General features: G+C 35.4%; 1 protein-coding gene across 1 annotated transcript in view; it reads left to right on the forward strand.

Moving 5' to 3' along the window:
- Positions 1–81: 81 nt before the first annotated feature.
- The window catches only part of LOC144977894 (uncharacterized), a 28,529-nt gene continuing 13,610 nt past the window's right edge, over positions 82–15,000 (forward strand). The window contains exons 1-6 of the mRNA XM_078923305.1: positions 82–356; positions 2,139–2,239; positions 3,734–3,898; positions 5,963–6,051; positions 7,197–7,338; positions 10,457–10,759. Coding sequence (XP_078779431.1) covers positions 2,176–2,239; positions 3,734–3,898; positions 5,963–6,051; positions 7,197–7,338; positions 10,457–10,759 — 763 coding nt within the window. The 5' untranslated portion in view covers positions 82–356; positions 2,139–2,175. The remainder of the gene's footprint in view (positions 357–2,138; positions 2,240–3,733; positions 3,899–5,962; positions 6,052–7,196; positions 7,339–10,456; positions 10,760–15,000) is intronic.

Consider the following 15,000-nt stretch of genomic DNA (forward strand, 5'->3'; position numbering starts at 1 on the left):
AAAGATGAGATAAAGACCTGAAAATGCGGCCTAAAGGTAAAATCAAAAATCTTTTAACTCAAGAATTGAATTTCTGTTTCCGTCGTTCGATTGCAGCGATAACTTCGGAAAGCATTTTTGAAAAAATAGTTCACCGAACATCAAGATTCATTTCAAAATGGATGAAAATCAATTCGTGCAGCCGGGCGGTTTTGGTATGTATTCCGTTTATGAAGATGGAGGGCAGAAGTTTTGAAAATACAGCAGTGATTAACCTGAACCTCTTCCGGGGTCCTTTCGTCTGATGGTCCTCGATGTTAAGGAACTGCTTCAAAATTCCTTTTTTTCCTATGACTGCACGGTTAGCAGCTTTTGAGGCAAGTTCTCTGTTGGTGTTGTTGTTGTTTTTTTTTTCTATTAGGGTTAGTAGCATTTTGAGTCAGTTGCTTTACATCAAGGACTGTACGGAAGGTCTGCCGGATTTTCAATTGAATCACCATGAAACTAAATTCCATTGAGAGTTGTCGTGAGACTCTCAACCCGTTCCTCAAGGTAGCTTCACTTTATATGGTTATTTTAACCATGGTATCGATTCTACCACGACTGTTATACTAATATTGAGAGGAATATTATTGTAACGGTCATGAAACGAAGACTTAAATCAATTGAATCAATTTCATCTGTATTTATTCTTATTACAACTAACACTACATGGTGCCAGAAGTCGTCAGAAGAATGACCATTACCTAAAATTTAAAAATTTAAATATATTCTAATTGTATCGTAAAATGTCTTCAAAATCCAAGTACCTAAACCACCTGACACAAATCATAAATCTTCACTATAATATCAATTATATTATTATATTCACTATGATCATTATTAATTATTATGATATTACAAAAGTAACCACAGACGACTCCAATACAGGATTAGGAGCAGCACTGTGTATCAGAAAGAAAAAGAGCTGTGGAAGCCAGTGTATTCTGCCTCCAGAACATTGACATCAACAGAACAACTGTAGCCTCAGGTAGAAAAGAAAGCCCTTGGAGTCCAATTTATCCTTTTTTACAAAAAGTGCGGCTGTATTGTACGGTTTATACCATCTTCTTGGAATTTTCACAACAAAAACTTGAATAGTGATGGAAAACAAGACAAAAAAACCCCTAGATATTCCCATCATTTCTAGTTTTTGAGCTATTTCAGTTCTTTATCGGATAATAATAAAAAAATACCCTGTATACTCATACACTTTCTAGAACAGAATCTAAAAGCAAGCAGGCTACAAAAGTGTAAATTTGTTCACGTCTAATGAACGTGCTGAGGTCTTTCTGAATTTCACTTAAATAAGAGGCAGAAGTTATAAATGTTACACTTTCCTCTCTTCCATTTCAAAAATCCTTGGAACTTTTAATCAAAAGGGGTTATAACAAGGCCCTCTAGCTATATAGAAGGCCTTGGTTATAACTATTTTAGACAACGATAGGGGCTGCCTGAAGCCGACGATCGTGAAAATACTAACGAAAGAGTAAAAAATGGAGAGGTTTCGTATGGGAACAAAACAGACAATGATTTTTTTGGGTACAAACCCTTCGTCAGCACAACAATACATAAATAAACGTTGAAAACAAATAACATAAAATGCAAAATTATTTTTTTTGATTTGTGTATTGTTGTGCTGATGACGGGTTTGTTCCCGAAACGACCATGTTCTGTTTTGTTCCCATACGAAGCCTCTCCATTTCAATCTTTCGTTAGTATAACTATTTTAGTAGTAGGATGTATAGTCAGATTCTTATGACTACAGGGCGCGAAAAAAAAAGCGAGGATGTGTGATCGTTATTGACGAATGACATTTAGTTTATTGGCGCCAGAAAATAAGATCTCTTCATTCTGAAACCAAAAGATCAGTTGCACACTGTATATATCCAGTCCTCAATATGACTGGTTTTACACTTCCAGTGATACAAGAACCAGTATCTTGACATCACACCTTTATCTCCTATTGATACGTTTCTTTTTGTTTTTATGGTGAAAGGACTTCAATTCTATACGCTCAAGTATTATGTTATTTTTTGACATTTATCATATTTTTCACAGTCAAAAGTTTTTAGTAGCTTACCGTAAAGTTTATCATCGATGCCGTTTTTTATTTACAGAGTATATTGTGTCCATTGTCAATCCATACAAAGTTCAATGAAGTTTGTGAACATAGCTTTGGCATTCATCCTTTTCCGGTCACTGACGGTATCAGCTGGAGGTAAAGAAATTGTTTTGTGTTAATCAAATTTTTACTATGTATATTTGGAATAAAAGTGATAGGAGTTAAAATTTGAGTACATGCAATATGTGTTGCTGATGGTTTGGGACCATTCCCGTAAAGATCTAGGAGCACATTTATTAAACAATGATCTATACTGTGTAAGAGCTCATGGTTCTTTACTCATCTTTAGCCTGACGCCATCGGGCATTACACTGAAAATGTAGTAGTAGGATTTTATTATTTGGTTTGGCCACTTTCAAGATAATTGGCTCCAGCAACTGTGCGGATGCCCCATCAGCCTTTTCCTAGCAGTACATAGTAGGGGTGTTACCACTTGGATTTATGCGGCTATGTTGTTTTGTGTTATGACACTCGCTTTCGGATCGGAAGGTCCTGAGTTCGAGCCTCACTCGGCTCATAGTTGAGTCCTTGGAATAGCCTCTTTACACGCATTGTCTCACCATACTCAGGTGTAAAATGAATACCTGGTCATCAACAGCGTTGTCTCTGTCGAAATACTTTTAATATCGCCTAACAGGCGTCATGTCTCGTTCTACATGTTACCTGCTGCTGTTGGTCAGGGGCCCTTTGTAAAGCTCTTTGTTTAGTGGATAGTGCCCGATATAAAAGCTCAATTAATTTTTTTAGTTATTTATTTTTTGGGGGGAGGGGGGGGGCACTTTCAAGAATATTGGCTCTAGCAATTGTGAAGAAATCTAGTAGACGTCTTATCATTTGTTTTTGACATTTTCAAGAGTATTGGCTCTAGCAATTGTGTGGAAATCTAGTCGGCCATTTCCTGACAGTAGATAGTAGGGTGTTGTTATTTGTTTTTTGACATCTATATGACTATTGGCTGAAACAACTGTGTAGAAGTCTCGTCAGCAACAGTACAATCAAAAACGTAGATTTGTGCACAACTGAAGGAATTGTCTTCCAGCCACTGCTAGATTAATCAAACCGGAATTTGGCGTCTCGTAGTAAACAAAGATTTTAAATTGCGTTGCTTTGCTTTTCAACCTGTTAATTGCCACACTATGGAAAGACACGTAGATAAAGTTTGGGCCGAAAAACTCTTCCCTTAAATATTGATCGATTTAAATGGTCTTTTAAATTGGTAAATATTTGAGGTTTGAAGAGTTTTCTGGGCAAGTCTTTAAATACTTCAGAGTGTTACAATTAACCAGTTAACAAAACGATTTTTTGTTTGTTTTGTATTTTAAAAAGTTTAACGGCAGTCTATGAATTATTATTTATAGTACAGTGAACTTACAATCTTAAATTTCATTATTGTAAAATGCTTATTGTATGATTGTTTGAAATTGGTTACGACCTTTCTAGTCATCTTTTCTGGCTAAACTTTTCTACACGTGTTTGCCAAAGTAAAACAGAAGGTTTGATAGGGATTGTCTAATCAAATCAAATCACTTGTTTTTGATTTATATAATATCCAATACATCACTATTACTGATTTTCTTTTTTCGCCCATAGATAGATTGTGTGAGAATTGGTATCGATATGAATTTAAGAGAAGAGTTAAATATATGACATTTCCGATGAAAATCATGAAATGGAGACCAGCCAAAAGGTTTTGTGAGGGGCTAGGAGGACAACTGTTGATGATTCCTGACCAGTCCACGGCTGATTTTTTACTCAGTAAGTTGAAGAGGTAGACAACATAAAAATGGCTATTATATATTATTGTAAAACGGATGTTTTCCATTGTCTTCCAGTTCAGACTATAATGCCTTACCCAAAGCATCAATATTTGGTCCATTACATATCGTTGTCCAGTGACGTGAAGAATATAGACGAAGAAAAATCACATTTTGATACCCGCTGACAAATCTGTTATATGTTATCCTCCGTCTCAAAACTGTATTATGTCGGAATGATTCAGACCCCAAACAGTGAATTTAAGGATAGAATGATGAGAAATTGGACCTTAGAAGTTTTTATAAAGCAAGAAATAGTATTTATACTCCAGCATAACGTATAGAAATTAAACCCAAGTTTGATATTTGTGGCAAAGAATTCAATTTCCCTAACCGAGTGGATTCCGACATAATACCGCTTTGACACGGAGGGTCACATATTATAAAGTCAATCCTGATAGGTACGAATTAAGGGGAATTGGGCTGAAACCGTTCAAATTCGGGTTGGAAGCATGAACATTTTTGCATACAGGTTACCAAGACCCATTAAAAATCCATCTGCTATAGAACCACTCTGGCAATCAATCATAACGTTTCGGTTTAAGGCCTTAAAGTTGCTCCACTTGTGTGATCGGGATCTACACAACTCTTTGAATTAATTTGTTAAAACATATAATTCAATTAAAAAGATGGATGGGTGGATAGATAGATAGATAGATAGATAGATAGATAGATAGATAGATAGATAGATAGATAGATAGATTAACAGATAGATAGATAGATAGATAGATGATAGATAGATAGATTAACAGATAGATAGATAGATAGATAGATAGATAGATAGATATTGAATCGTGTTTGATACAAATATGGTACGAAGAGTGCTCGACATGTAGTAATGGAGCGAATTATTATTTAAAATATTTACCACAATGTTTGGGGCAGTCTACATCAATGTTTCAGGCTTAATTTGCCATCTTCAGGACTGAGTTGTTTTGTTGACTGTTGTTGTTTCTTGAAGTGGTTCCGGTTTGAAGTTAATTAAGAGGAATTTGCGCCGATGGGGACACTTTCCGTAGATCTCACTTTTCATGTTGAGTGTGGCTTCATGAGGTTGTTTGATTATAGTATATTTTTCTTCCAGGCATAAGCTATATGTGACCCTATGTGATAGCTTATGCCTGGAAGAAAAATATACTATAATCAAACAACCTCATGAAGCCACACTCAACATGAAAAGTGAGATCTACGGAAAGTGTCCCCATCGGCGCAAATTCCTCTTAATTAACTTCAAACCGGAACCACTTCAAGAAACAACAACAGTCAACAAAACAACTCAGTCCTGAAGATGGCAAATTAAGCCTGAAACATTGATGTAGACTGCCCCAAACATTGTGGTAAATATTTTAAATAATAGATAGATAGATAGATTAACAGATAGATAGATAGATAGATAGATAGATAGATAGATAGATAGATAGATTAACAAATAGATAGATAGATAGATGTATTAACAAATAGATAGATAGATAGATTAACAGATAGATAGATAGATAGATAGATATATAGATAACAGATAGATAGATAGATTAACAGATAGATAGATAGATAGATAGATAGATAGATAGATATATAGATAGATTAACAGATAGATAGATAGATAGATAGATAGATAGATAGATAGATAGATAGAGAGATAGATAGATAGATAGATAGATAGATGGATGGATGAAAATATATAAATGACGAAAGGAACAGTAGAAGAGAAATCATTAGACGAAAAAGAGGGGGAGAGACAAAGAAAGAAATAGAGAGAAAGAGAAAGAAAGAAAGACACACACACACACACACACACAGAGAGAGAGAGAGAGAGAGAGAGAGAGAGAGGGGGGGGGGTTGCAAGAAGGTGGAGCAAGAAGAGGAGGAAAGAGATAGTGATGATAAACACGATACGGTAGATAAAAGAGAGAATGGAAGGGATGAATGAAATCATACTTAGATTCGTGCTCTTTTGTGATTAAAACATTTTACTTATTTCTAACACTGAAACGTGTATTCCTTACAGCTTATGTAGAATTATCGCATAACTACAACGTTTGGTTTGGAGTGTCTGTGATCGATAGTAAAATGCATTGGGTTGATGGAACAATTCCGGTACGTAATCCATACAAACTGTTATTTTTACAAATAGGATAGGGAATTAGATTAGCGGAAGAGTAGCGTCCCTTGATTGGACGTCACCGGTGGAGAAGTTATTTGTAAACAAACCAACTACAAAGCGACTACAAACCAAGCACTCCAAATACAAAATTTATTATTCATATTTCTGTACAAAACTGCATAACGTTGATTATGATATGCTTTTTTGTACAGAAATAACAATAATAACTTTTCTTTTTGGAGTGCTTGGCTTGTAGTTGGTTTGTTTACAAATAACTTCGCCGGTGACGTCCAATCAAGGGACGGTACTCTTCCGCTAATCTCATTCCCTATTGGGGTTAAGACTGTTCCGTAAACCGCATATTAAAAATTTTGCCAACGAGCACAGGGCAACTGGCAAATTAAAACGTTACAAAACTCTTTTTTTTATAGATCCACACACAAATAACTTGTAAATCTTTGTTAGATTAATGGCAATCCTATCAAATCATATGATTATCAAATATTGGCAATCCAATCAAATCATATGATTATCAAATAATGGCAATCCAATCAAATCATATGATTATCAAATAATGGCAATCCTATCAAATCATATGATTATCAAATAAAATCTGCGAAGGCATAATGATTAGTCCTTTGATTATATAATTGTATATAATTTAATGATGACAGAACAAGCCTAAAAAAGTTCCCGGAGGTAATTTTTCATATAAGGTATAATGATGACAAAATCACTAAAAATATGAATCAAAATAAAACTCACTAATCAATCTCAAAACGGGTGCACGATGCCCTAAAGAATCACTGAGACACAGTAATTACTAAAGAGACAAAAATGTACCAAAAATCTATTATCTCTCAATACGAAGGTTAGTTGTGCATGCTTTCGCTTACCGGCTTAATTAATTTGCGCAAGGATGTATATGTTTATCAGTATGTTCCTCATCTATTAATGTTTTAAAGCAAATGATTGTTTAATTCTTTACTTACTCCAGACATTTTTGCCTTTTAGCGGTCTTTTTATGTTTAAATTACGTAAAATATTTCTTGCTATTTCATGTTGTAGCAACAGTAACAGCCACTATTTTTTTATCTTATTTTTCAGCATCTTATATCATTGGCTATATTTTTTTCAGAATAACAAGGACTATCAAAACTGGGAAGAAGACACCATACCTCAAAATGGATGGTGCGGTTCGGTAAACTGGAATCGAAACGATAGTGGCTGGAGGTTAGAGCCGTGTAAAAAGAAAAGGTTTTTTTCATGTGAAGCTGATGGTAAGTTGCAATAAATTAAGCCTAACATTATTAATGAATGCCTTATTTGGGAACAGAATTCTTATTGATCGGTTTTCAAAAAGAGCAAACCAAATTTCATTGTTTCTCCCACACGTGGAAAAGCACACAGCAAAATATTCTACCAAGAGCGAGTCCTGCTTTACGTAGAAATTTATTCTGCAGTCTACTTTGTTTGCTCTAAAAGAAACCTCGAAGTAAACATCGAATTTCCATCTGGTAGAAAAAAACATATACAGTTTTATGTTTATTATTGTTGTTTTGTTGGCATGGAACTAGTTTATAAGTATGGAATTGATGTCACGCCCCCCCCCCCTTTAATTTATTTAGTATTTATCTATTATTTTTGTCAAACAAAGAGGTAAACGAGAGAGAGGTTACACTGGAGATCCAGCTTGTTAAACATAAATTTTGTTTTTAACAACTGGTTACACATTATAGTGTGTATTAGTTCAATGGCTATTAGGTCTGACTACTCTTACAATCATCGTCTTATCAAAACCGTACCAGGCTCATCTCCTTTTAAACTAGACAATGGGCAAAGCACAAGGTACATGGCTATTATAACACAGGATGGTCGGTAATTATTTCGTTGCCGCTATCCGAATTTTTCATGTTTTACGATCCAATCGGTAACTAGGATGGTTGAGTGGGTAAGGCAATGCACTGACAACGAAACGATCCGGGTTTGTTGCTCTGGTGCTGTTTCTGGTATCTGGTGTTTTTTGTTTGTTTTGGATCTTTTGTTTTTTTTTGTGTTTTTTTTTTCTTGGGAAAGAAACTGGGCCCCTTCGCTCGATTCGGGGTTAGGCCTTGGTTATCTTAGTCATTCTCTCGAGAAAAAGCAACAATTATATACAAAAATACCCGCCCAAAAAGAAAAACAAATCCGAACAAAAAACAAGAAACAAGGAAAAGGTCCGAAAAAATATAAGAATTTAGATGAATAAAAGCAAATTTAAAATGGTTTTATGTAGTATTTAGGACTGGTCAACCGCGATTAATTATTACCATCAGAGGAACAATTATGTCAGAGATGATAAAATATTACATTTAAAATTAGTAAATGTTTCAGTAACTCCCTAACCCAAACTCTCTCCTCTAATTCGCAATAAAATCAATAAGCTTAAATGCTTAATTGATCCATAATAATAATAATAATGATAATAATAATACTACTAGTAATAATAATAATAATAATAATAATAATAATAATAATAATAATAATAATAATAATAATAATAATAATAATAATAATAATGAGGAAGTTCGCTTTCCTTGTCTTTGCGTTTCTGTTTTTGGACAATTAGGTCCGTGAGAGAGGATGATGATGATGATGATGATGATGATGATGATGATGATGATGATGATAACAATAATAACATTAATAGTAAATAATAATAATAATAAAAACAATAATAATAATAATAATAATAATAATAATAATAATAATAATAATAAGAAGAAGAAGAAGAAGAAGAAGAAGAAGAAGAAGAAGAAGAAGAAGAAGAAGAAGAAGAAGAAGAAGAAGAAGAAGAAGAAGAAGAAGAAGAAGAAGAAGAAAGAAAGAAGAAAGAAGAAGAAGAAGAAGAAGAAGAAGAAGAAGAAGAAGAAGAAGAAGAAGAAGAAGAAGAAGAAGAAGAAGAAGAAGAAGAAGAAGAAGAAGAAGAAAGAAGAAGAAGAAGAAGAAGAAGAAGAAAGAGAAGAGAAGAAGAGAAGAAGAAGAAAGAAGAAGAAGAAGAAGAAGAAGAAGAAGAAGAAGAAGAAGAAGAAGAAGAAGAAGAAGAAGAAGAAGAAGAAGAAGAAGAAGAAGAAGAAGAAGAAGAAGAAGAAGAAGAAGAGAAAGAAGAAGAAGAGAAGAAGAAGAAGAAGAAGAAGAAGAAGAAGAAGAAGAAGAAGAAGAAGAAGAAGAAGAAGAAGAAGAGAGAAGAAGAAGAAGAAGAAGAAGAAGAAGAAGAAGAAGAAGAAGAAGAAGAAGAAGAAGAAGAAGAAAGAAGAAGAAGAAGAAGAAGAAGAAGAAGAAAGAAGAAGAAGAAGAAAGAAGAAGAAGAAGAAGAAGAAGAAAAGAAGAAGAAGAAGAAGAAGAAGAAGAAGAAGAAGAAGAAGAAGAAGAAGAAGAAGAAGAAGAAGAAGAAGAAGAAGAAGAAGAAGAAGAAGAAGAAGAAGAAGAAGAAGAAGAGAAGAAGAAGAAGAAGAAGAAGAAGAAGAAGAAGAAGAAAAGAAGAAGAAGAAGAAGAAGAAGAAGAAGAAGAAGAAGAAGAAGAAGAAGGAGAAGAAGAAGAAGAAGAAAAAGAAGAAGAAGAAGAAGACGAAGAAGAAGAAGGAGAAGAAGAAGAAAGAACACACGTTATTTCAAGGTCATCCAAACTTGTCAATGTGGTGAGGGCAGTTGGTGGGCTCAGACAGCGGAGCAGGACTGTACAAAAGTAAACCAAAAGCTGAACATACTTAAACACCAATCTACAAACTCAAACATCTTCAAATATTCATTTGCACCCCGCACTATCAAAGACTAGAACGCTCTTCCCGAATCATGTTTGAACACAGCAAATTTTGACACATTGAAACGAAGATTATCAAAATTCTTCAGCCTAAATACCTACAATTGTTGTCACATTCAACAACTCTCTCCGCCCTCAAATACGAATACTCAGAATTGAGTCGAATTCGAGTAACATTCAGATCCAGAGAGAGAGAGAGAGAGAGAGAGAGAGAGAGAGAGAGAGAGAGAGAGATCATGGGGTAAAAAAGGAAAAAAAGATAACACCGGTCATTAAGGTATAGATAGTATGCGCTTGGCTAAGAAGCTCATAACATTGCCATCCGGAAGTATAACGGACCAACACACAAAACTATGTGTAACCATGAACTTTTATAGTGTGGTTCATACAGTTTATTGAGAAGTACTCATAAACGTGGATGGCAAAAAAATAACAAAGACTTGATTGACGTCATCTTCGTTCTATCTATAGCGAGAGTGAATAGTGTTCACTGCCGATAAGACAAAGAGAATTGTCATCATTCCCCACACACAAGAGTGGGTCAAAATCCAGACAGCGTTAACAAAGTTACCGTTCGTGTTTACCTTTTTATTCCACAGTACCTTGTGATACCCGTCCCGCTATCATGATCGGAAAAGACGGTAAAAGACGGGTAAAAGGGAATATCAATATCACCATGGAACAGACATCGAACGTCCGATGTTACGCAAGTGGCTATACTGCCAATGTCAATAAAGTACAACTCATTTGCTCATGGAACAAAATTGAGTTAGAAACTGAAGCAACATCGATAGATCGGAATATGCTATTCGATCTACGCAGTCATATGGGAATGTGCGAGTGTAAGGTCCATGAGAAAGACGAAAAGACAAAGGCAATTACACTCACGGTAATTTTTTACAGTAAGTAAAACCAAGGCAAATTTGGCGTTTATTTCTCTCTAATTAGTAGGGGGAATTAAGTCCAAAAAACCCTTGAATTGTGCAAATCAGGGTTGAAAGAATGAAAATTACATATGTTGTAGAATAGGAACAATCCTATAATTTATTATATAGAACCACTATGAGAGATCAGTATTAGTTGATATACAAGGTTTTTAAGATTAGAAAATTTTGAAATGGACGACAATAATTGCTTTCATTTTTATTGTGTAAACATTTGAGGCAAGCCGACCCAAGGTTGTTTTACGTCATCCTTTGGATTCCCATTGGTGACTATTTTTAGCGTCGAAGCGGATGTTTTCCTTTCTCTTTACTTTCGATTCATAAACCATACAAATTATTTAATCGTAAATATAATTCAATTTCACTTGTTTTAAAGGACGTCTAGCGAGCAATATCCTATAATATGAGATTTTTCTGCATCTGATTTAATAAGTATAATCAATTGCTTTAAAACGGACGGGCAGACGAGCAGATGGGTAGACAAATCAGACTAGCAGAACACAGCTCAATAAATGCCGATAACCGGTATTGACAAAGTACAGTGCTCCTCCCCCCCCCCCTCCTGTTGTCCTTTCTTTTCAAAAATACTGCTTTTATCATTTTACGTGAGTTAAAACCTATTCCGGTCAAACTTGATGACAGTAAAGAGCCGGCATACCACTTAAATTATATAAGAACGCCATAATTATTATCATCATCATCATCATCATCATCATCATCATCATCATGATCATCAACAACAACAACAACCACTATGATGCTGTATTGTGGCAAGTTATTTACTTTACGTTATTTACCGCATGGGGACAATGGGAGAATGATCTATTCGTACTGTTGTGTCCTTATGTAAGGCACTGCACATATTTTGCCTGCTGATGATGGGGCTTTAACAAAAAAGAACGTGTGTGTGTGTGTGTGTGTGAGAGAGAGAGAGAGAGAGAGAGAGAGATATGAAAGATGATTTTTTAAAATTTCAGATACACATACATTAACAAAAAGGACAGTTCCCAGAGACTGGGACAAGTGTTTGATATGCCAACAAGATAACACAGACTGTTTAGAATGTCCCTCTAAGTCGAGGAGTTATGAAAATGTGCAAGGCTATGAAATTCTTTTTGATGATTTAACACAATTCAATTCTTTGGTGTGCGATGAAAACAGGTTGGATGTATCTATTTATTTCAAATTCATCAGAAAGAAATGAGATTATTGAAAGCATAAAACAAAATTATGCTAATGACATAAGTATTGTCATGTAAAATTTAATGACAACAAAATTAGGCGATGAGAATTAAAGAAATCTAAAAGAAATGCCCTACAAGAATTTCAAACTTCGTCATTTGACTTGAAGGAGTCACCGACGAGAACAATGCGACAACGTTCAAAATTAGGGAATGGCTGTAATAAACAAACGTGCTTTTTTTGCAAAAACATGGAATCGGGAGTACTCCATTCTGTAATGACAACAGACATGGAAGAAAATATTCGTGAAATAGCGTTATCCATTTAAGATTCTGATACGTTATCATTTATTGCCGGAGGAGATTTAGTCGCCCAGGAGGCACACTACCATAAAATTTGTCATGCACGATACTTAAAAAACAAGCTTTAAAAGATGTCACTGGTGATGATAATGATGATGCCACAGTTCTTGAAAGAAGTCGATCTTTTGCTAACATTATATCTTTTATAGAAGAGAACCCTGCAACAAATGTGACGATCGACATGAACCAGTGTGGAACTTATTTCCAGAATTGTCAAAAGTGTCCCAAGGACTCATCTCGTGTTCATGTAAGAGAGAATGTATCGGCACCCGGTGCAAGTGTTTAAGGTCCGGTTTGCCTTTCACGGACTTGTGTAGATGCGGGGGTAGAGGGGGTGGGTCAGTACAGTAATGAGTAAAATTCTCTCTCTCCTTCTCTCTCCCCCCTCTCTCTCTCTCTTTATCTTTCTCTCTCTCGCTCTCTCTCTCACTCACTCAGTTCGTCTCCCCTACTCACTCCTTCCCCCCCCCCCTCCCTCTCCCTCTTTTATCTACTAGTTACAACATCCGTTAGATACCATAAATGGTTACCAGTGTATTTAAAGTTTTAGAGCGCACATTGTATTGTCGTGGTTATTTCCTATAATGCTATAAAGAAAAAAACAAAAGTGCTAAAAACGCACTGTTATGATAAATTGCCAGTGGTTCTATATCAGGTGTTATTTATACGGGTCTTAGCTACCTATATGCCAATTTTCAAGATTTCAACCCCGATGTCCACGGCTTTAGACGAATTTTCCCTAATATAATGAATATGAAGAAATTATATATTGTTACGCAGTTATTTCCCTTGTATAATATAGCTGTGGTAGGACAAGTCTAAGGCCTTAAACCGATACGTTATGATTGATTGCCAGAGTGGTTCTATATCAGATGTTTTTTCTATGGGTCTTAGCAACCTGTATGTAAATTTTCATGCTTTCAACACGAATTTTCCCGGTTTTAGCCTAATTCCCCCTACTAAATATCCAATAAATGTGCTCATAGCCCTCTACTATGTGTCTCAAGTAAACGGCAACATTTAACATATAGGACGAGTAAAAATTTTAGAAGATCAAGAGGTGATGCAGTGTGAAATAATATTCATTTATTTAAGGAGCATGATCAATGTCTCAGTCTCATTCAATTAGTGTGAAATGTGTGTGCGGAGAATAGAACACATAGCTCAAGAGCTAACTCACAAATAAACATTTCGCGATGTTTGTGTCTCGTGGTCTCAAGAAATTGAGACAGAGACTCTGGATAGATATAAAGATTTTAAACATGTTTATTCTTGTCTTGAATGGCGTCAACTGTTGAGCGCCACTCTCGTGAACAGGCAAAATATTCCATACCAGTCAGGTCTCGGGTTCAATTCCATATGAAAGCGAATGTTGTTGTTTTGTTGTTGTTTTTTTTGTTTGTTTTTTTTTTTCTTTATTGACTTCTAGCACTTCTTTTCTCCATTTATTTCTTGTTAGTTTTTGTCTTTAATACTGAGCGTCACTATGAACTGGCCAGAGGTTAAACGCCCACAGAGTCATTACAATGTGTTTCGTTAACAAAATGCCGACTATAATTGAAAGGCAAACAAGAAATTTTCTACACAAGGTATTCTAAAATCAGCAAGATTAACAAACTGTTTTGTACTTTTATAGAAAAGAGAGCAAAAAGATCGACAGTTTAAAATACGTACATAATCAACATTGTGTTATGGTCGAAAAGACGTCGGGGGCGAGGTGCGTTCCATTGCAGACTGCACATCCCAATTGGGAAGAAACATGACATGATGAGGAAAACATAACGACGTTAGGGACAAGAACACATTTTAAACTGAAAAAAAAATCCATTCTGTTCAGGAAAGAATACAAGATTCCAAGGCTCCAATGGGTCGTTGCTCAAACACGTCAGTTCCAGTCCCATTTGGACAGTGTTCTCTTTATTGACAAAAGCAAGTTTAAATGTATGATTGCTGATAGACAGCAAAGAATGCGGCGCCTTTTTTTTGTAATCGATGCACTGCAGAGTGAAAGAGATCTTTGGCTATGGCGGCTGGTCCGTTATGGTTTGATACGGTATAAAACTAACCATGGTACAGAGCTTGTCATCATGGAGGACTCCATTACTGCATAAAAAGTGTATTATGGCTCGGTCCTGGTAAAACGTGTGAATTTACGTTTCTGGTAACATAGAGAACTAATGTTTCTAGCAGAATAACTCGACACCTCATGTGGCAAAAGTTTATTCAGATTTTCTGGCAAAATAACGGTTTGACCCCTGGCTTAATGAAACATGCCACCCATGGAACACATTTGGGATGCGTTAGGTCAGCTTGATGGCAAATGGAAAAACATCCGTTAGTGTCACACTATTTTACTCGGTCACCAATGAAAAATTCAGCTCTTATTATGTTATTTTTAATGTATATCCTCTCTCGGATGTTTCATTAGAATAAGAAAAATAATGTAGAAATTTCCACATTCCAAGACAATATGTTAGTCGACACATTGATATCAAATCATTTCCAAGTCTACAATCCCTGAGGTAAACTGGCTGGCAAAGCAAATACTATGGCAGACATCGTGGACAAGAACACGTACCCACAAATTTGGAAACATACCAAATAATCGCCATATTAAAACTAGGCAAACCAATGACTGATCCATCCAGCTAGAGA

The sequence above is a fragment of the Berghia stephanieae genome, chromosome 8 (assembly GCF_034508935.2).
Source record: "Berghia stephanieae isolate SIO BIC M18660-M18661 chromosome 8, UCSD_Bste_1.3, whole genome shotgun sequence".
Lineage (NCBI taxonomy): Eukaryota > Metazoa > Mollusca > Gastropoda > Nudibranchia > Aeolidiidae > Berghia > Berghia stephanieae.